General features: G+C 45.4%; 1 protein-coding gene and 1 non-coding gene across 2 annotated transcripts in view; both read left to right on the top strand.

Moving 5' to 3' along the window:
- LOC138737314 (glutamate receptor ionotropic, delta-1-like) overlaps nt 1-23,285 on the top strand; it is a 722,304-nt gene that overhangs the window by 559,779 nt on the left and 139,240 nt on the right. The window contains exon 5 of the mRNA XM_069888067.1: nt 17,217-17,270. Within this exon, the coding sequence (XP_069744168.1) occupies nt 17,217-17,270 (54 nt within the window). The remainder of the gene's footprint in view (nt 1-17,216; nt 17,271-23,285) is intronic.
- LOC138737801 (U6 spliceosomal RNA) lies at nt 1,457-1,562 on the top strand. Its single transcript, XR_011341243.1, has one exon. It is a non-coding gene; the product is annotated as a U6 spliceosomal RNA (small nuclear RNA).

Genomic DNA, 23,285 nt, shown 5'->3' with positions numbered 1-23,285 from the left:
TTCATAAGAAAGACAGTTATATTACACTTAGCATTCCATTAAGGAAAATAAGGAACTAATCTGAAGAGCACAGTCTTCTTTGATGTGCCTTGCTTTAATGTTTTCCCATTTATCTGAAGCCTGGGCTGAAGTATCTTTTGATTAGGCATCGTCCCTGTTCAATATGTTGATTTGTTCTGGTTTGATTTGTCAGCTGACGCGTTGTGTAAGCCTGTGAGAACTTGAACACGAATGTGGTTTGTTTTTAATTTTTATAAATTTAAAACCACAAAAGTGGCACGTATTTTACAGTCATACAAGTCCATATCAAATACATGGTATAGATAAGAAAAGAATGAAAGAGAAAGACCTCCCCCCCCCTTATAAAGCTCCCGCCTTTCCCCCTATATCCCTCTACAAAGCAAAAATGAATGGGACAAGAGATCTCCTTAGTATAAATCTGATATACAGAGCCCTTTATGAGAAAGGGTAAAAACACAAAATGCTGGAGAAACTCAGCAAGTCAAACAGTGTCCTTCATGCATCAAAGGCAGAGATGCATAACTGATGTTTTGGGCTTGAGCCCTTCATCAAAATAAAATTTTCAAAAAACAAAATATATCCACTGGCGAGCCTTCTGGCTGGTTGCATCACTGCCTGGTATGTTATCTGGAAACTAACTAAACATAACTTCTAAATTCATATCCAAACCATTAATATACACTATACAACTTGTATAAATGGTCCCAGAACTGATCCTTGTGGTACACTGAGAATGTCAGTTTTAATGTAGAAAAAAGGTAGAAAAGAAGAGAATATTCCATTCCATGTGTTGATGATTCAACCAAGTTAAAGCTGGTTGTGAAGAACATCAGCAGGACAGAGGTTCAAATCCCACACTGTCTGTAAGGAGTTTGGACGTTCTCCCTGTGTCTGCATGGGTTTTCCCCAGGGGCTCCAGTTTCCTCCCACCATTTGAAATGTAGTGTGGGTTGTAGGTCATTTGAGTGTAATTGGGCAGTGTGGGTTCATGGGCAGAAATGGCCTGTACCATGCTGTATGCCTCTTTTTTTTAAAGAATCAACAATTCCATATTTGGAAAAGACAGAAAAAGACTATGGGCAAAGAACACACTTAAGTATAACAAATCTTAAGAAGCTTCTAAGAAACACGTACTTGCATTGAAAAATCTGTTGGAATGTTCTGGAAAGCTGGCAATTTGTCTGTATAAACATACCACTTATGTGGTGAGATTAGCTACATATGGCAGTGCCTCTTGCTGTAACAGAGATTTCACGCTTTGAAAAGCAACAATAAAGTATTTGGCAGCCACGTGTGCGTTTGTTTGTCATGTATTTGGAGCACTTTAAGAAGACCTCTGGTCATAAGTTTAAGCTGGTTGTGTTAGTGCATTTCAAAAGCATCCTCTGATCTTGGAAACTTTCATGTGGTGTGGGGAAACAGAAATGTAAAGTGAGTGCTCACTTCAGCAGCACATATACAAAATTGGAACGAAACAGAGAAGATTAGCATGGCCCCTGTGCAAGGATGACACGCAAATTCATGAAGAGTTCCATATTTTAAAACAAATATATAATATAGAAATGTGAGGTGATTTGTCAGTTGTGATATGTGATTCAAGATGATTTTATTGTCATGTAATAAAACAGAAAATGTGTCAGTACACAAAATTTCTTTTAGTCTATAGTAAGGCAGACAAAGATTCCCTATCAGCAGAAATTGCCCAGTGCCCCTTACACCCAGAGAAAGAGAAGCAAATGAGAGCCCCCCAGAGTCACTAAGTGTCCATGGATTCACCTCCAGTGCTCCTGCAACCTCCACAGCTGCACAACCTTCAGTCCAGACCATCGGCAATCCAGGTCACCAAATCACTTGAAAGTTTACACTGATGCACGCCTCCGACATGATCAGGGGGCCTCCAGTACCCTCTCTTGTTCCAGTTATGATGCCTCATGCCCCATCAGCCCAGAGCCTGGTGTGAGTCTTAGACCACAGTCACTAGTAACCAGCATCCTCCATGGGGTCCTCACCTCAGGTCACCCAACACCCCACCACCTGTGTGACATTCAAACTCAGAGCCCCTCGTTGGTCCGCCACCATGGTCATCATCCTGTGGGTTGCCTTCTATGCTTCTTTTTCTCAAGTGGGTGTTGGTCTCCCGGTGACTGGCGCAGGGCACCAGAAACTTCCCCGGAGTCTGCACTCCCTCGTGGCTGCTGCCGATCACAGGTGCCGTCATCTTTGGCCAGAATGTGCTGTCGCAGGATTCAAAATTAGCCACTGTTGGCTCCATTCAAACTCAGAGCCCCTCGTTGGTCCGCCACCATGGTCATCATCCTGTGGGTTGCCTTCTATGCTTCTTTTTCTCAAGTGGGTGTTGGTCTCCCGGTGACTGGCGCAGGGCACCAGAAACTTCCCCGGAGTCTGCACTCCCTCGTGGCTGCTGCCGATCACAGGTGCCGTCATCTTTGACCAGAATGTGCTGTCGCAGGATTCAAAATTAGCCACTGTTGGCTCCTTTAGCAAGCTGATTAAAGCCTGTACAGAAATGACAGCAGTCAGATTGAATGACTGGACCCCACGGGGGAGCACTGCAACTTCACTCCCTGCAATCTGCTGGTCTGCACCAGCGGCAACTCTGCTATTACAGGAGTGCCACCACTTACTCTCTCTTGGTAAAAAAGATTCCCTCTTAGCCTCTTCCTACTTATTCCAAAGGTATTCTCTCTCATTTTTGACAGCCTTATTTTGTGCAGAACATCCCTGTTATCTACCCAGTCTATGCCCCTCATAATTTTGTGTAATTGAAGTGGTGGTATAAATGCCTTATGGATGTTGAGGATGGAGCGGAGACAACGCTGGTGGAAGCGTTCTAGGAGACGCTGCTGAAGATCCAGCTGCGCTGGATGGGTCACGTCTCCAGAATGGAGGACCATCGCCTTCCCAAGATCGTATTATATGGCGAGCTCTCCACTGGCCACCGTGACAGAGGTGCACCAAAGAAAAGGTACAAGGACTGCCTAAAGAAATCTCTTGGTGCCTGCCACATTGACCACCGCCAGTGGGCTGATAACGCCTCAAACCGTGCATCTTGGCGCCTCACAGTTTGGCAGGCAGCAGCCTCCTTTGAAGAAGACCGCAGAGCCCACCTCACTGACAAAAGGCAAAGGAGGAAAAACCCAACACCCAACCCCAACCAACCAATTTTCCCTTGCAACCGCTGCAATCGTGTCTGCCTGTCCCGCATCGGACTGGTCAGCCACAAACGAGCCTGCAGCTGACGTGGACTTTTTACCCCCTCCATAAATCTTCGTCCGCGAAGCCAAGCCAAAGAAGAGAAAAGAAATAAATGCCTTATCCATGATGTGAGTGAATGTGCTCCTTGCAAAGCTCAGAGAAGATGCTTTGTGGACTGCCAATGGGGCCTCATAATGTAGAGCCTGTGATTTACATGCTTGGCCATTTGATTTGATGGAAAGCATGATTGACCTAAATATTTTGGAGCAGATCCTAGAAGTAAAATGGACAGCTGGGTACAGCAGGAGGTAAATATGCAAAAATGTTGGGATTGATGGCAAAGCATTCCTAAATAATGATAGAAGAGAAATAATGACAGCACTGGTCCAAATTTAGGAAAGATTCATGGCCAGAATATTAATGAGAAATGGTCAGGGACAGAAACAAGAATTAATCCCAATGTTTATGTTCGATTAGAAAGTAATCTAAAGGTTTAAAGAAACATAGAAGATTGCAGTTCAGCTCAGGCCCTTCGGCGCTTGAAGTTGTGGTGACCAAAATTAACCCTCCCAGCCTCATTAACCTTTATTTTTCTTTCATCCATGTGGCTGCCTAAGGGTATTATCTGTATATTTTTTGCATTCAAACGATATTGAGTTACTTTGGGGTTTGGGAACAGTTATTTCTTTCTTTTATATTAACCGTTTAAGATTTCTGACTGAGGGAATTCAATATATTCTGGTTTAGGATTGCATTATCAATGAATTTTTTCAAAACATTTAGACATATATCACTGTAACGGGCCAATTCGATCCTATGAGTCCAAGCTGCCCAATTTACACCCATTAACCTACACCCCCAGTACGTCTTACGTTAATTATTGTATTCATATCATGAGCATAGTTTTAAAGTTTCAATTTTAATATCCACACAATGTTTGAAACAATCTCTCCTCTTGTTTATTGTTTATTATTTTCCACATCCTCCCACTCTATTTTCTGAGTCTGAGAGAGCAGATTTCCCACAGAAAAAATGGAACCAGGCGTGCACCATCTATTTCTCCTGCCTGCTCTGCCAGTCCATCAGGTCATGGCGATCTTGTAGCGGCGGCTACACTGCTAACTGAAGGATCGCACAACCAGACGGGTTGAGTTCAGTGAGCAAAACTGATTTATTGCAGGCTGCCTGGCTGGTCTTATACTTCCAGCCCACACCTGACTGAGAACCGCGCTAGGGGGCCCCGAAGTCACCAGGGTGTCACGTGGGTCCGCCGAGCGCGGGCTTCTGAGCCCGGTGCCGAGGTCGGGAGGAAATCCCCGACGGCGCCATTTTGGCCGGCTGCCCCGCCGCATGCGTGACAAACGGAGCCGGTTCACCTGCCTAATGGTGTACCGCCACACAGCCCCCCCCCCCCCCCCAGAACCGGTGTCAATGTCCTTTTTTTTGCCAGGTGGCCTCGCTTCTTAAATTGGGCCACAACTACTGGTTCGGTGGGGTCGAGGTGGGCTGGCTTTAACCTGTCCACCGTAAACAGTTCCCTCTTACCACTGATATCCAGTGTGAAAGTGGATCCTAAATGCTGGATGACTTTGTATAGCCCTTCATATGGTCTTTGTAGAGATGCTGTGAATGGGCCCCGCCTGATAGAAATGTAATCTGCGGAGTACAGCTCGCTGGGGACATAAGAGGCCTGTGTGCCATGTCTGGGCAGCAGTGGAGGGTGAAGGAGTCCAACTGGACCCGGAGGTGGGAAAGAAGACTGTGCGGTGACTGCTGGGGGTTGTGAGGTGCGTTTGCAAACTCATCGGATAGGGTTAGTGGTGCACCGTAGACCAGCTCGGCTGATGATGTCTGTAGGTCTTCTTTGGGTGTCAAGCGGATGCCCAGGAGCACCCAAGGCAACTCATCCACCCAGTCAGGGCCAGTGAGGCGGGCCATAAGTGCTGACTTAAGGTGGCGGTGCAATCGCTCAACTAGCCCATTGGCCTGTGGGTGATGGGCCGTGGTGTGATGTAGCTCGATCCCCAGCCTGTTGGCGAGCTGTGCCCAGCGCGCAGAGGTGAACTGGGCACCACGATCACTGGTGAAGTGGTTCGGGACGCCGAACCGGGCAAACTAACATTCAAAAGCACTCGGGAGCAGGAGTCCGTGGAGGCATCTGACATCGGGATCACCTTGGGCCAATGAGTAGTGCGGTCTACCACTGCGAAAAGGTAACTTTACCTCGGGAAATGGGCAAGGGTCTGACGATGTCCACATGTATGTGGCTGAACTGTTCCAAGACGTGTTAGAAATCTTGTTCGGGCACTCTGGTGTACCTGTGTACCTTGGAAAGCTGACAATGGGTGCAGGTTCTGGCCCATTCCACAATCTGCTTCCGAAGCCCATGCCAGACAAAACATTCTGCCACCATATGGACCATGGAGCTGATGGAATGGTGGGAAAGGTCATGGATATGGTGGAAGACTTGCCTGCGCCACTGCTGGGGAACCGCTGGTCACGGGTTGCCCATGGAGACATTGCACAGGACGGTGCCCTCACCACGCAGAGTCGGGAGGTCCTGCAACTGCAGGCCCATGATGGCAGTCCTGAAGGCCCGTGTCTCCTCATCGGACATCTGGTCCAGGGCGAGTTGGTCGAAGTCGATGCCTGGTGACAGCGCACAAATGGCCAGTTGTGAGAGTGCGTCAGCGACCAGTTGTCTTTCCCCGCCTTGTGCCGAATGTCAGTGGTGAACTCCGACACGAAGGAGAGGTGATGCTGTTGGTGGGCGGACCAGGGATCTCTTGCCATAGTGAGCGCCTGAGTGAGGGGTTTGTAGTTGATAAAAATGGTGAAAGGCCTCCCCTCCAAGAAATAGTGGAATACTTGATGCACCGCCAGGTACATGCCCAGCAACTCACGATCGAAAGTGCTATACTTGCTCTCTGCCGGGCGAATGAGTTGGCTAAAGAATACCAGTGGTTTGCACTGTACATTCACCTGCTGCTCCAGGATGGCGCCGACGACTGCGGCAGAGGCATCGACCGAGAGTGCCATATGCAGGTTGGTGCATGGGTGGATGAGCAGGGTAGCCTTCACGAGGCATCTTTCGTGGCTTCGAATGCCCTGGAGTCCAGGTGAGTGTCTTGTCTTTGGCCGCGATGAGGGCGAAGTGCGGCTGCATGATGCGTGCAGTGCCTGGAATGAATCGATTATAGAAATTGACCATATCCAGGAACTCCTGTAGCATCTTGAGGTTGTCCGGGCATGGGAACTCCCTGACTGCAGCGACCTTCATAGCAGCAGGTGTAGCTCCTTTGGCCATAATGGTATGGCCCAGGAACTACACGGACTCTTTCCCAAACCGGCACTTGGCCGGATTAATCGTGAGACTTGTGTTGTGCCCAGTCTCTGCTGGCGACAAGGATGTCATCCAGGTAAATGAATACGAAATTCAAATCCCTGCCCACTGTGTCCATGAGGCACTGTAAGGTCTGGGCGGCATTCTTCAGCCCGAACAGCATGCGAAGGAACTCGAACAAGTCGAAGGGGGTGATGATGACCGTCTTGGGTACATCCTCGGGGTGAACCAGGATTTGGTGATACCCACGCACCAGGTTGACCTTGGAGAAAACCCTCGCAACATGCAGATTGGCCATAAAGTCCTGGATGTGAGCGATCGGGTAACGGTCAGGTACCGTGATGTTGTTAAGCCGTCGATAATCTCCACAAGGGAACCAGCCACCGGAGCTTTTCGGGACCAGGTGGAGTGGTGAAGCCCAAGGACTGTGGGAGCATCGAATGATCCCCAGCTCCTGCAGATGCGAGAACTCTTCCTTCACTATCTGGAGCTTGTCCGGTGGGAGCCAGCGTGCCTTGGCGTGGACTGGCATGCCTTGGGTGTGGATGTAATGAAATACCCCATGGCGTAGTGAGGCGGCAGAGAACTGCAGCTTGAGGAGGGATGGGAACTCATCCAGGATACGCTGAAACTCGTCCTTGGGTTTGCTGACTTTGGCCATCTGCGGCTGTTCTGTGCGGGAAATGTTGAGGCAAACAGATTGGAAGGTTCGGGCATCTACCAGTCACCTACCTTGAATGTCGACCAGGAGTCCGTGGGCGAGGAGGAAGTCGACACCCAGGATCGCAGTTGGAAAGGATGAAACTTCCACGAGAACTTCTGCTGGCTGATCTGGAAGTGGATGGTCTTGCCTCATACATCTGAATCTCCGTCAAATTGGCTGCATGGAGGGGAGATCCTCGAGGCCGGTTCCGGGACTCAATGGCTGTGGCTGGGATGATGCTGATCTGGGCCCTGGTGTCGACGAGGAAGCGTTGGCCGCTGACTGAATCCCGCAGGTAGAGAAGGCTGTGTTCTTGGCCAGCCGCCATAGTCATTAACAGTGGCCGACCTGCTCGTTAGCCTGGAACGAGCAGGGCTGACGACACTTCTGAGCCTTGGCTCCCCAGTGCTGGTGGAAGAAGCAAAGGCCTGAAGTGGATGACTTGCTTCTGGCTATGCTCTTTGAGGCCCCTGCAGGGGCTGGGTGTTCCACCGCAATGCTAGAGGAAGGCTTGGTGTGATCATGCCCATGGCTCGTAACCTGCTGGACTGCTGAGCCCTCTGGGAATCGATCGAGCCATAGCTCCTGAGCCTTTTGAGTGGCCTTCCTCGGGTCGACAAAGTTCTCCTGGGACAGTAACAGCCGGATGACTTCAGGAAGATGGTCGAGAAAGATGCGCTCGAAGAGTGGGCAGTTTGTGTAACCGCCCATGAGCGCGAGCATCTCGTCCATCAACTCAATTGGAGTTCTGTCCCCTAAGGCGTCAAGGCGCAGCATCCAAGCGGCACGCTGGCACCTGGAGAGGCCAAGGGAGTCAGTGAGCACCCACTAGATGGTCCTGTACTTATCTTCTGTGGGTGGGTGCTGACTGAGGTGCAGCACTCGTTTGGCGGTGGCCTGGTCCAGGGCAGTGACCACATGGTAAAGCTTGGTCGAATCCGATGAAATCTGGTGGAGGTGAAACTGAGCCTCTGCGTGGCTGAACCAGGTCTCCGGCTCCTGAACCCAGAAGTCAGGAAGCTTGATGGCTATAGCATTGATCGAAGGGTCATTCATGTTGGGTTCAAAGACGTTTGAACCTGTCGGGGTCACCAATTGTAGCGGCAGCTACACTGCTAACTGAAGGATCACACAACCAGACGGGTTGAGTTCAGTGAGCAAAACTGATTTATTGCAGGCTGCCTAGCTGGTCTTGTACTCCCAGCCCCCGGACCTGGCTGAGAACCGCGCTGGGGGGCCTCGACGTCACCAGGGGCGTCACGTAGGCCCTCAAGCATGAAGCCCAGTGCCAAGGTTGGGAGGAAACCCCCGACGGCGCCACTTTGGCCGGCTGCCCCACCGTGTGGGTGGCAAATGGGGCTGGTTCGCCTGCCTAATAACGTACCGCCACAACCTTTCACTTTGTATGCATACAAAGGCTTCAGGAAGTAGAAGTCTGGAGGGACTTTGAAAATTATATGGTAGCCAGGAAGGAACATGAACGAAGAGCATGCAAGAAGGACTTGACAAGTAGGATTAAGGAAAATCCTAAGGTGTTCTGTGCATAGGTGAAGAACAGAAGGATGACTGGTGTGAAGGAAGGGCTTCTTAAGAATGAAGAAGAGAATGTGCCTGGGTACAGAAGAGGTATGTGAGGTCCTAAATGAATACTTTTGTGTTCACCAGAGAGAGAGAGAATGATCATTGTGACCGCTGTAGAGAACAGGCTTGTGGGCTTGAGCATATCGACGTTAAGGAAGAGGAAGTGCTGGCTCTTCTTCAAAATATCTAGATTCCTAAGTCCCCAGGACTGGATGAGATATACCCCAGGTTACAACAGGAAGCGAGGGAAGAGATTGCTGGGACATTGGCAATGATCTTTGTGTCCTCCCTAGCCACAAGGGAGGTACCGGAAAATTGGAGAATGGCAAATATAGTCTCCTTGTTTAAAAAGGATAATAGGGAGAATCCTGAGAATTAAAGATGTCAATGATGAGCAAACTGTTAGAAACAATTCTTAGGGACAGGATTTACGAGCATTTAGAGAAGTATAATCTTCTTGGGGATAGTCTGAATGGCTTTGTGAGTGGCAGGTCATGTCTCATAAGGCCTAATTGAGTTTTTGATGAGGAAGTTGCTCAAGGAAGGGCAGTTGATGCATGTATGTGGATTTTAACAAGGTCCCCATGATCAACTCAGTCAGAAAGTCATGGGACATGGATCCTTGGATTCAGAATTGGCTTGCCTGCAGAAAACAGATGGTAAATGAAACATATTCTGCCTCCAGGTCAGTAACTAGTGGAGTTCTGCAGGGATCTGTTCTGGGACCCCTGCTCTGTGTGATATTTTACATATATATATAAATGACTGGGACGAAGAATTGGATGGATGGGTCAAGTTTACAGATGACTCTAAGATTGGAGGTGTGGTGGATAGTGTTGAAGGTTGTAAGTTACAACTGGCTATAAGCAAGATGCAAAGTTTAGCGGAGAAATGGCAGATGGTAAGTGTGAAATGATGCATTTTGGAAGGTCGAAGTTGAAGGCGAAATACATGGTGAATGGATTCTTAACAGTGTGGAAGAACAAAGGAACCTTGGGGTTCAAATCTTTAGATCTCGGTTGCCATGCAGATTGATAGGGTAGTTAAGAGGTTTATGGTGTGCTGGCCTTCATTCATTAAGGGATTGAGTTCAAGAGTCATGAGGTGATGTTGTAGCTCTGTAATATTGTGTTTGGTTCTGGTTGCTTCATTATAGAAAGGATGTGGAACCTTTGGAGAGGATGCAAAGGATGTTGCCTAGAGTGGAGAGTAGTGGCAGCGCTAAAGGGTGTTGGTGGCAGAACTGAGAGGGGACGGGGGGTGGCAGTGACACTTAGAGGAGAGTGGTGGCAGCTCTGGTGGCGTGGGGGGTTGGTGGCGGTGTTGAGAGGGCGGTAGTGATGCCAATACAACATGGTAGCCACCAAGACCAGCTCTCGCGAGAATGCCTTGTTGCCTTGTATGTTGCTCTCTACTGCCACCCCGAGTCTGGGCACAAAATTACTGCACTGGCTTCTTCATTAAAATTTGTAGCAGACTGAATAATAGCAAGACTGAAGGTTCGGATGTCCCTTTTTCCCTCACTGCCCCCTTTGATCTTTCCACCGCCCATAGAGGGGCAGCAGAGCTCACTTTGGAAATCACTAGTTTATATCATCTTCGGCCGAACATCACAGGCACAACATTGTACGCTGAAGGTGCTGTGCTGTTATGTTCTCTATTTAAATACCGCATTCTGCAATAATTCCCTCACACTTGATATCTTTAATATCTAAAAATCTGTCAACCTCTGTCTTGAATACACTCAGCAAATGAACCTCCAAAGATCTCTTGTGTTAAGAATTTCAAGAATACACCATCCCTTGGCTGTATTTATTTTTCATATTTGCCCTGAATGACTAATAACTAATTTTAAAATTATTCTGATCATTCCATCCATCCTGTCATTATTTTGTTTCCCATTCTCATTCTTATATACTAGATGACGCAGACACATTTTGTTTAAACTTTCCTCATATAACAATTGTTCCTTCCCAGGAATCAATCGGTTGAATCTTCAGGACACTCCCCTTATTGCAAATGAACCTTTCCATGGGAGAAGATCAGGCCAGTCCAAAATAGTGTAGAAGCAGTCTCACAGAATCTGATATAATTGGAACAAGAAGTCTTCCCTCTTGTTCTCAAATTGTCTTGCAATAACGGCCAACATGCCATCTGGTTCCTTAATTGCTGGCTTATCCTGCTTGTTAACCTCCAGTGATACCCAAGTCCCTCTGAGCTCAAGCATATTTCACCCTCTCACCATTTTAATCTTTTTCTCAACCCTAGTGGCTGATCTAAATGTAATTTACAACAAGGTAGAAGCCAATTGTGGCCATTGAAACCAGCCAATTACACCTAAGTAACCTACAACCCTGTACATTTTGGATCCTGTTCTGCCCTGTTCTTGCCGTTCACTTAGCGTGTCCACGACATCCTGCTTCCTCCTCGCAATTGACAATGCCACCTCACTGGAAAATTTGGATAGATCACACTGATATGGATTGTGAACTGCTTCAGCCCCAGGACCAAGCTCTGTTCCAAATGTCCATTTTCTCTCCATTTGCCACGATCAGTCCTCAACCCACACCAGTATGTTACCCTGAATAGCGGGCCCTCCCTCAAATTCCGCCAATTTTAAAAAAATCAGCAGATTTATAAAATCATCATAAGTTCATGTTGACTTTGCCCAATCCTATTATTAAAGGCAGTCCCTAGGTTACAAAAGAGTTCAGTTACCTGGGTCTGTCCATAAGTCGGATTTGTACGCAAGGCGGAACAGGTAATTACAGTTTTTATTTAGCGTTCGTGAGGTAACATTATGCACATAACCTGGGGACTGCCCATTCCTGAGTGCCCTGTTTCCACTTCCTCAGTAACTGATTGCATTACTTTCCTGACTATTAACCTCTGCTTTCTCTCCAATTCCTTAAATAGCCCAGTTACATTTGCTGCTTTCCAATTCTAGAGTGAAATGACTTTTGGAAGCTGCCAACCAGTGCACTGCCTCTCTCTGTTGTCACTTATTTCAAAAGCCTGAGGAGTAGGTTGTCAGGTCCTCATGTTTTATTGCCGTATGAGAGGCATAGTCAGAATCTTAATCCCAGGGTAAAAGTGTCACATTCCAAAGGTCATGCATTTCAGTGAGATGGGAAAAATTTAAAGGAGGTACCTGGGCCATTTTTCTTTTGCCATACAGTGACTGGTACCTGAGCAGGCTGCCAGGGGCAGTGGTGGAAGCAGATATAATTGAAGAAGCTGTTAGATAGACATGTGATAGGGAATGGGAGGGGGGGGTGGCGTGGCGTGGGATATGTGCAGGCAGAAAAAAATTAGTTTAATTTGACAGGGTTCAGTTCTTTTTATTGTCACATAATAATACATTAAAATGTATTAAAAAATATACATGAGATACTTTTAACTTTTTTCTGCTGTAAAGCAAAGAGTCACGATGGGACTGGCGCCCCTAACAATCAGAGAAAGAGCACCAAAGAAAGTCCCTTCAGACTCATTGAGTGTTCATGGGTTTACCTCCAGCAGTTACAGACCCCTGTTCGATTCAATGGCACCCGAGCTCTAAATCCAAACCTCCAACACAACTAGGAAACTTTCACCGCCCGAAGCCCTTTGGGAACCCTTCTTGCCCTCAGCATCCTCTCGAGACCTGGTTCCTATGAGCCAGTCTCCAGCAGCCTGCATCCCCCATGGGTCCCCCCGACCACAAGTCACCTGCAGTCTGTGTGGGTTCCTCGGCCACAGAGCCCCTTGCTGGTCTGCTGCTGCTGGAAGCACTGTCCTGTAGGGTGGTCTTCTCTGATTCCCCTGCACAACAGTGGGTGCTCTCCCTCATTTCTGCAACCCCTAGTGGCCACTGACAGGCATCTTGGGCACAGACCTCTTGGTTTGATGATTTTACTTACACATGCTGTCAGTTCCTTTCTTTTCTTTGGCTTGGCTTCGCGGACGAAGATTTATGGAGGGGGTAAATGTCCACGTCAGCTGCAGGCTCGTTTGTGGATGACAAGTCCGATGAGGGACAGGCAGACACGGTTGCAGCGGTTGCAGGGGAAAATTGGTTGGTTGGGGTTGGGTATTGGGTTTTTCCTCCTTTGCCTTTTGTCAGTGAGGTGGGCTCTGCGGTCTTCTTCAAAGGAGGTTGCTGCCCGCCAAACTGTGAGGCGCCAAGATGCACGGTTTGAGGCGATATCAGCCCACTGGCGGTGGTCAATGTGGCAGGCACCAAGAGATTTCTTTAGGCAGTCCTTGTACCTTTTCTTTGGTGCACCTCTGTCACGGTGGCCAGTGGAGAGCTCGCCATATAACACGATCTTGGGAAGGCGATGGTCCTTCATTCTGGAGACGTGACCCATCCAGCGCAGCTGGATCTTCAGCAGCGTGGACTCGATGCTGTCGACCTCTGCCATCTTGAGTACTTCGACGTTAGGGATGAAAGCGCTCCAATGAATGTTGAGGATGGAGCGGAGACAACGCTGATGGAAGCGTTCTAGGAGCCGTAGGTGATGCCTGTAGAGGACCCATGATTCGGAGCCAAACAGGAGTGTGGGTATGACAACGGCTCTGTATACGCTTATCTTTGTGAGGTTTTTCAGTTGGTTGTTTTTCCAGACTCTTTTGTGTAGTCTTCCAAAGGCGCTATTTGCCTTGGCGAGTCTGTTGTCTATCTCATTGTCGATCCTTGCATCTGATGAAATGGTGCAGCCGAGATAGGTAAACTGGTTGACCGTTTTGGGTTTTGTGTGCCCAATGGAGATGTGGGGGGGGGGGGGGGGGGGCTGGTAGTCATGGTGGGGAGCTGGCTGATGGAGGACCTCAGTTTTCTTCAGGCTGACTTCCAGGCCAAACATTTTGGCAGTTTCCGCAAAACAGGACGTCAAGCGCTGAAGAGCTGGCTCTGAATGGGCAACTAAAGCGGCATCGTCTGCAAAGAGTAGTTCACGGACAAGTTGCTCTTGTGTCTTGGTGTGAGCTTGCAGGCGCCTCAGATTGAAGAGACTGCCATCCGTGCGGTACCGGATGTAAACAGCGTCTTCATTGTTGAGATCTTTCATGGCTTGGTTCAGCATCATGCTGAAGAAGATTGAAAAGAGGGTTGGTGCGAGAACACAGCCTTGCTTCACGCCATTGTTAATGGAGAAGGGTTCAGAGAGCTCATTGCTGTATCTGACCCGACCTTGTTGGTTTACGTGCAGTTGGATAACCATGTTGAGGAACTTTGGGGGGCATCCGATGCACTCTAGTATTTGCCAAAGCCCTTTCCTGCTCACAGTGTCGAAGGCTTTGGTGAGGTCAACAAAGGTGATGTAGAGTCTTTTGTTTTGTTCTCTGCATGTCAGTAGTTCCTCTGTTTGTGCGAAAGCCACACTGTGGTTCTGCGAGAATATTCTTGGCGACACTAGGTATTATTCTATTTAGGAGAATCCTAGCGAAGATTTTGCCTGCAGGAGAGGCTGTTAAAAGCCTGTATGGAGCTGCCAGCATTAGGACTGGGCAGTTAAACCATTCACCATTCATGGTAAAAGACAGATCTCTTGATACGAGTGGAATACAACAGGTGCAGAGAAACTCAATAAATTAGCATCAATTAAAAAAAAATGACCACTTGGAAATTAATGGAATGGAACATCAATAGAATCAGAATTTATTGTCATGAACATGTCAGTACATTTGCTGTTTTGCATCAGAGTGCAAACATTTATATAAACCAAGATAAAGTCAAAGTAAGGCAGTGTCTGTGGATCATTGATCATTCAGGAATCTGATGGCAGAGGGGAAGAAGCTGTCCTTGTGCTGCTGAGGGCTTGTCTTCAGGCTCCTGCACCTTTTCCTCGATGGTAGCAGAGTGAAGAGGGCGTGGCTTGGGAGGTGGGGATCCTTAAGGATAGAGACCATTTTCTTAAGAGACCTCTTGTGGATGTCCTGCATGGAGTGAAGTCTGGTGACTGTGGTGTTGCAGGCTGAGTTAACACCCTCTGGAGTTTTTTTATTGACTGAGCATTGACACCAGACAGTGATGGAACCAGCCAGAATGCTCTCCACAGCACACCTGAGCTGTGTCTCTGCTCCCTGCTTTCCTGTTACAGCAGCTCCGGAAGCTCTGCCATTTTGTTACGGCAAGAGTCTGTTCCTATCCTGTATTGTTTAGCAAATTGAGTGGTGTCACAACAATAACCTTGCACTCAACATCAGCAAAACCAAAGAGATGATTGTGGACTTTAGGAGGAAATCAGTCGAAGAACCAGTCCTCATCGAGGGCTCAGTAGTGGAGAGGGTCAAGAACTTCAAATTCCTGGGTCCCAACATCTCCTACGATCTGTCCCGGAGCCTCCATGTTGATACAACCACAAAGAAGGCTCAACAGTGGCTTTACTTTGAGAGAAGCTTGAGAAGATTTGGTGTCACCGAAGACTCTCAAACTTCTACGGGTGTACTGTAGAGAGCATTCTGGCTGGTTCCATCACTGTCTGGTGTCAATGCTCAGTCAATAAAAAACTCCAGAGGGTGTTAATTCAACCTGCGACACCACGGGCACCAGACTTCACTCCATGGAGGACATCTACAAGAGGTGTCTTAAGAAAATAGCCTCTATCCTTAAGGACCCCCACCACCCAGGCCATGCCCTCTTCATTCTGCTACCATTGAGGAAAAAGTGCAGGAGCCTGAAGACGAGCCCTCAGCGGCACAAGGACAGCTTCTTCCCCGCCCCCATCAGATTCTTGAATGATCAATGAACCACAGACACTGCCTTACTTTGACTTTATCTTGGTTTATATAAATGTTTACACTCTGATGCAAAACAGCAAATGTACTGACATGTTCATGACAATAAATTCTGATTCTATTGTATGTTCCATTCCATTAATTTCCCAGGGGTCATTTTTTTAATTGATGCTAATTTATTGAGTTTCTCTGCACCTCGAATCAAGAGATCTGTCTTTTTCCATGAAGACAGACATAAAGTATTTATTTCATTTCTCTACCATTTCTTTGTCTCTGAATATACTTTCTGCTGTCTCAAACTATATTTTTTAAAACTACTGACTAATCGTCTCGCTATGTGCGCGGTTTCATAACTCAAAAAGAAATGAGCCAATGACAATTTTTCTCAAGCAAAGTATTTAAGTAACATTTGGGTCTGGAGCAGTGGTTTTCGACCTTTTTGTCCCACTCACATCCCACCTTAAGCAATCCCTTACTAATCACAGAGCACCTATGGCATAGGGATTGCTTAAGGTGGGATGTGAGTGGAAAGAAAAAGGTTGAAAATCACTGGTGCAGTATCTGAGTTGCAGGCAGCACTGATCGCACCTTCATTCCCACCGAACCTGCATGTATAAATATAATTTATGAATTTCTAGGATTGTTTAATAGCCTCACTGCCGTGGGAAGAAGCAGTTTCCCAGCCTGGCAGTCCTGGTTTTTATGCTCCTGTACCTCTTCCTTGAAGGTAGTGTCTCAAAGATACTGCAGGCTGGATGGTAAAGATGCTTAATAATTCTCCTATCCTTCTTTAACCACTTCTCCCTGTAGATATCGTGGATAGAGGGAAGGAAGACCCCAGTGATCTCAGCAGTTCTAATCCCCCGTCGTACTGACCTCTGATCTGATGCCTTACCACACTGGATTGCAGCCAGCCAGGTCACTCTCTATTGTGCTCCTGTAGAATGTTGGTCTGCCTCAAATTCCTGAGGAAATTTACCATTCGTAATGGGTGGCATCAGTTGGAAAACAGAAATTAAGATGTTAATTATCACAAAACATCGGGGAAATTAAAAGAAGAAATCCAACTCCCTTGAACCTGGTCAACTCATGACTGCATCCGTGATGTGGTTGATTCTTAATCTCGAAAGGGAAACATTGGGTGAGCAATAAATAATTTCAAATAAATGTCACCCAGAACAAAAGGAAATATGTGCACCATGGTCCAGAGATTCGCTGTTTCATCAGGTTTTTAATTATTTTTAATTAACCTACAAACCCCACATCTATTTGAAGGGTGAAAGGAAATTGGAGCTCCCAGAAGAAACCCCCACGGACACGGGGAGAATGTACAAGCTCCTTACAGACGGTTCTGGATTCAAAAGCAGGGCAGTGGCACTGTAACAATGTTAACGCTACTCCAACCGCGGCATCCATGGTGGTATATGTTCAGTTAGTTGATAATGAACTTGAAAAAAGAAGAAAATAACTCTTTCAAACAGAAATAATTATTCAATCAATGACACTTTTTCGCAGAACAAGATATTTTGCTACTTCTGACATATTTTAAAAGTTTATGCCATCAGTAGAAGTTTCCGCACTTTGGTCAAACATCTGCTTTATTTATATCAATTTGTTTCTTGTGTTTTGTTTCAGGCAGTAGAAACAAACTTGGCCTCAAAGGACAGCCACTGGATCTTTGTAAACGAGGTAAGTTCAAAACCACAATCTCAAATTCTCGCAACATAAGGATTTTATAGTGTTGGAGCTGAGGATATAGTGTTATGCAATGTGAAATTTAGCTCTTCAACAGAATTAGGAGTAATTTGGTGTTTTCCACATAACCATTTACAGCACAGAAACAGGCCAGATTGTCTCTACTAGTCCGTGCCAAACATCATCTCCCACCTAGTCCCACTGACCTGCATTTGGCCCATAACCCTCCACACCTCTCCTGTCCATATACCTATCCAACCTATCCTTGAATATTAACATTGATCTCACTTCTACCACCACTGCCGGAAGTTCATTCCGTACTCATACCACCCTCAGTGTGAAGAAATTCCCCCTTATGTTTCCCTTTTACTCTCTATCATCTCCTCTTGTTTGAATCTCCCCCCCCCCTTCTCAGTGGAAAAATCCTGTTCACATTGACTCTATCTGTCCCCCTTATCATTTTGAATACTTCTATCAAATCACCCCTCAATCTTCTACATTCCAGAAAATAAAGTCCCAGCCTGCACAACCTTTCCCTGTAACTCAAACCCTGAAACCCCGGAAACATTCTCGTAAACCCCCTCTGCACTCTCTCCATACTATTTATATCCTTCCCGTAATTTAGTGACCAAAACTGCACCCGACATTCCAAATTTGGCCTCACCAATTTCTTATACAATTTCAACATAGCATCCCAACTCCTGTGTTCTATACCTTGTTTTATGAAAGCCAGCCACTAAATGCCTTCTTCACCACATGTGATTCAACTTTCAGAGAATTATGTACCATGACTCCCAAATCCCTTTGTTCCACTGCACTCCTCAATTGTCTACCATTTAACATACATGTCCTATTTTGATTAGTCCTACCAAAATGTAGCACCTCACAACTGTCCTATATCAACCTGTAAGCTTTGATAATCTTCCTTTCTCACTGACAACAACACCGCCAGCCTTTGTAACATCTGCAAATTTACTTATCCAATTTGCCACCATATCATATATGGCAAACAGCAGTGGACCCAGTACTGATCCTTGAGGCATTCCACTCGACACTGGCCTCCAATTTGATAAACAATTTTCTACCATGACTCTCTGGCATCTCCCATCCAACTATTGTTGAATACATACATAACAAACTCTACCCCATCCAGCCCTCTAACTGTAGGGGTGTCCCAGTTAATGTTTGGAAAGTTGAAATCTCCCACAGCTACCACCTTGCGTTTATTACACACATATGCAATCTCCTTACAAATTTGCTCCTCTAGTTCGCAGATGATTTCTAGTGCTTTTGCAGAATGGTCTTTCAAACTCATGGGTATTCTCACTGCACGAGGCAAGGCTGACATATATTGCTAAATTTTTGAGTGCATCAGGTCATTGGTTGAAATGTCAGTGTGTGGAGGTATTGGTTGCCAATTTAGGGATTCTTCTATGATGTCAGCAGGTATCGGAGACAACAAAAAAATGGAAAGAACAGTTGATGTTTAAAGTCAAAGACCCTTTGCCTCTGTTTTGCTTCCACAAGATTTTTTTTTTCCATTCCCGTACGCTGAGACTTTCAAATTCCTTTGTGTCTTCACTCAGCCAAAGTTTGACCAAATTTGAACACAGCTTCCCATTTTGTGATCTGCTGCCGAACCTGGTTACTTATCTTGATTTAATCCGGTTAGCATCTTATACCATGGAACTTTGCAGCCCAATGTTGTCCCTTGGAGTGAAGATGGGACTGTGAAGCCAAGGAACCTTGAGTTGATGTAAGCTGCAAGCAATGCCAGTGGTGAATGCTCTTTCTGCTACTTATTGACATTGTTATCCTATTGTTAACAAATGGACAAAAATACTTAAAACAGCAAACACAGTATTTTTTTTAGCTCATTAAATATTCATCACTAAAATTTCAGTGTTGTAGTACGATGCAGTAATTGTGCTCTGTGCCTGAACCGTGTTCAACACTTCAAGCTCTACTTTGGTACTTAGCGCATATGCTGGTGACATTTAGTGTGACCCCCTTGGTTATGTGCCAACTTCTACCTGGATGGTATTGCAGGGCTAATTATCAGACTAATTGCAGGGTTGAACAACTGAAAAATGCTTCAATGAGTACAAAGCAAATGATAAATAGACCAAATGGAATAATTCAATTGAGGCATTATTCTCCTTTTCAGAGACCCTCAAAAAATGATGGGGAATGCAATTTTATTTCTCCTTCGAAGCAGTTTGATTACAAAGTATGTCAAATGTGCAAGTGTTAAGTTGCCTTAATGAAAACTGACTGATTGCAGTGTCTCCTAACAGCAGTACACTATTTACCTCCCCCTGCATTACACAGTAAACAGATCAACAGAATATCACAGCTTCCAATCAAGAGAGTGGACAACAGCAATTTGAAGAATCAATGACATACATAAGAAGAGATTTATTTTCAAATACTGTTTTTTTTTGTAGAAAACATTTCATTCTTTTGCTTTTTGCATGAGTTATGTAGCATTCACCTGTTTTGTGTCCAGATAAAAAAAATTAATAATCCTGAGCTTTAGACAACAGTGCATCAACAGCACCAGGACAGCTTCTCCCCCTGTGCCGTCATATTTCTGAATGGGCAACGAACCCCAGGCACTATCTCACTTTCTCGTATTTATACAATGGTATATTTATTTTTAAGTGTAATTTTATGGCAATATTTATACTGTAACTCTGCAGCAAAGCCACAAATTCTCATGATAAGGTTATGACAATAAATTTTTATTTTATTTTTTAAATTTAGACACGCAACATGGTATCTGACCCTTTCGGCCCACGAGTCCGTGCCACCCAATTACACACAATTGACCTACAAACCCTGGTACGTTTTGAACGGTGGGAGGAAACTGGAGCACCCAGAGGAATCCCACACAAACATTGGGAGAGACAGCATGACATTTGAACCCCAGTCCCAATCGCTGGCGCTGTAACAGCATTGCATTAAATGTTTCTGATTCTAACAGAGATTGGTCTAGTCCAGTGCTGTATCTAACTGCAGCACATAGAACAGCAGTGAATGATGCCGCTGTGCACCACCAGTAATCTGGGTTCGATCCTAACTTTGGTGCTGTCTCTATGGAGTTTGCCTATTCTCCTTGTGACCATCTGGGTTTTCTCCCACATTCCAAAAATGTGCTGGTTCATTACATGTCTGCTCTGAATTTCCCCGAGTGTCAATCATTGGTTGGAGAATTAGGAAAAGAGCAGGTGAGAGAGAATATGCAATGGGGAATAGGGCTGAACAAAAGATACCATAGGAAGGAAGTGATTGCACTGGAGAGGGGTCAGAGGTGATCCAACAGGATATGGTCTGGGGTGGAAGAGCTCAGCTCTGAGGAGGGACTGGATTGGCATGGTTTATGTCTATTAAGACAAAGGAGACTGAAGCCAAGGAACCACTTGGGGCAGCTTCGGCACCTCCTTGTCGCGGTTTTTGGTGATCTCTGGCACTTAAAAAAAAATCAGCACTGCACCCCTGGCTGAGGTGATGGGATGGGGCAGCTCCTGAGTCTGATAAAAGTCCACCACATTATGAAGGCCAAAGATAGGATAGATTGTGAGAATCTTTTCCCCATAATGCAACTTTACAAATCCTCGGTGAGACCACACTTAGAGTATTGTGTTCAGTTCTGGTCACTTCATTAGAGGGAGGGCCTGAAAGGTCTGGAGAGGGGAGAGAGGAGATTTACCAGGATGTTACCTGGCTTGAAAAATAAATTCTGGTAACAGGAAAGATGTGATTGCATTGGAGATGGTGAAGATGACAAGACTGTTGACAGGCCTGGAAAATCTGGCAACGAGGATAGATCAGATCGGCTAGGGTTGGGTGTTTTTGGATCAGCAGAGGCTCAGGGAGATTTAACTGAGATTTTTACAGTTACGAGACACTCAGGATAAGTAAATAGGAAGGAATTGACGGCAGGGTTAGCATGACACTATTATAAGTGCAAGCCATCCAGGTTCCCAACCGACAGCACTGTAAGGAGTCTGTACTCTCTCCCCATGTCTGTGTGGGTTTCCTCTGGGTGCTCCAATTTCCTCTCACCCTTCAAAACATACGGGGAATGTAGGTCACTTGGATGCAATTGGGGCAACATAGACTTGTGGGCTGGAAAGGCCTGTTACCATGCTGCTGTCCAAATTAAAATTAAATTAAGTTAAAATAAAAAATAAATTAAACTCAACGGAGCTATCAAAGGGGAGATAATAAATGCTTTTATCCAGAAGATGTAGGGACCCAAGTGTTAAGTGGAGGCAAAAATTCTCACCACATTTAAAAAATGTGTTTTTGAAGATATCTCAATTTACAGGGTTCCAATAAGGAACTGGAAGGTGGAATTAGGTTGCGCCACCTGCTCTTGTACAGGCAGGACATGATGGGTGGAGAGTTGTAAATTGTATTTGAGTCCATGAAGTCCCTCTTCAGAGACAACATCTTCATTTTGACTCCCTCGACCCTCATCTTCTTTCTCTTAATATTTAATCTTCACCTGAATTTTATTTTCATTTCTTCCAGGCCTGTTTTCAGATATTGCACTGACATTGTTATCATCAAAGTTCACACTGTTTAAAATCTTGCACTGGAAGTAGACACCAATAAAATCAATTTTTGGGGCCACACTTATTCCTTCTTCTAGAAACAGATGAAGTTGCAATATGCCAACTGTTGATTTATTTCTTTCTACCCTAACCTCTCTAACAATTCTCAGAAACTTGTCAAAAATTATTTCTATCAGAAATCATTTCTCTGCAGTATTATACATCTTCTCCCTTCTCTCTGCACAATCTCTTGGATATGGCGTTCAATAAACTTCTCCAATATATGATCACACAATGGGTCTATTGTCTAGTTCACACTAACTACGTCTTACTAAAAATGTAGTAAATAGTTTTCTGGATGTACTCAGCCAGTTGATGTTCCTGTAATTGCTACAAATATTGTCTCCATTTTGTAAATTAGTACCATAATTTTCACAGCCTTCAAGCACTTACTGTTCATTGTGAGTTTTCTTAAATTGTCACTCGATCATTTTCACAGTTTATTCCATCCCCACTGAAGATTTCTGAGTTATGTTTTCACAACTCAGACCTCACATCTCTCTCAAACTAACATTAAGAGTAGAAAAATTTTGGGAAGATCTCAATCAGATATTAAATAAAATAACAGAAAACAATATACCAAAGAATCCAGAGATCTTTCTCCTAAGTAACATAAAAAACAAAGAATTTGGAATTGATTTGGAGGATGCACAAAAAAGATTTGTTAAGATAGCCCTAGCCGTAGCAAAAAAATGTATTATGTCAACCTGGAAATTGGAAGATAATTTGAAAATACAACAATGGTATATAGAAATGAATAAATGTATTCCATTAGAAAAAATAACATATAGTTTAAGAAATAATATTGAAATATTTGAACAAATATGGGAGCCCTACATTAAATACAATAGCGAAAACCTACCGGGGACAAACATTACCTAAGTTGATGGAAGGAGAAGGAAAGAAAAGAATGGACTCAGTAGAATTTCTGGTGTATTTTTGTTGAATGACAACATTGTCTGACGGGTTTAATGCAACCTAGATTGTATACCTAAAATGGATGAGGGGGGGGGGGTGGGTTGGGAGGAGGGAGAGGGGGGGAGAAAAAGTCACTGTATATGTGTGAAAAAGAAAAAGTGTATATCATGGCTAATGTGATTTATGGTGTGAAAAATAAAAAATTTAAAAAAAAATTCTTTTAAGGAAAGATATCGTCTTAGATATACTCAGCAGGATGGAGCACTGCTGTGATGAGTGAAGGGTACCAAAATCTTGACCTTGTGTAACACGGTTAGTGCAAAGCTGTTACAGCGCTGGCAACCTGGGACCTAATCCGGCGCTGTTTATGTCTATGTGGGTTTGTTTCTGTTTCCTCTCACCTTTCAAGAATGTAGGTTGATTGGGTGGCAGGAGCTTGTGGCCTAGAAGGACCTGTTACCGTGCTGTC

The sequence above is a fragment of the Narcine bancroftii genome, chromosome 6 (genome assembly GCF_036971445.1).
Source record: "Narcine bancroftii isolate sNarBan1 chromosome 6, sNarBan1.hap1, whole genome shotgun sequence".
In the NCBI taxonomy this organism is placed as follows: domain Eukaryota; kingdom Metazoa; phylum Chordata; class Chondrichthyes; order Torpediniformes; family Narcinidae; genus Narcine; species Narcine bancroftii.
Note: the sequence above shows the minus strand (reverse complement) of the source record. Positions and strands in the feature narration are given on the sequence as shown.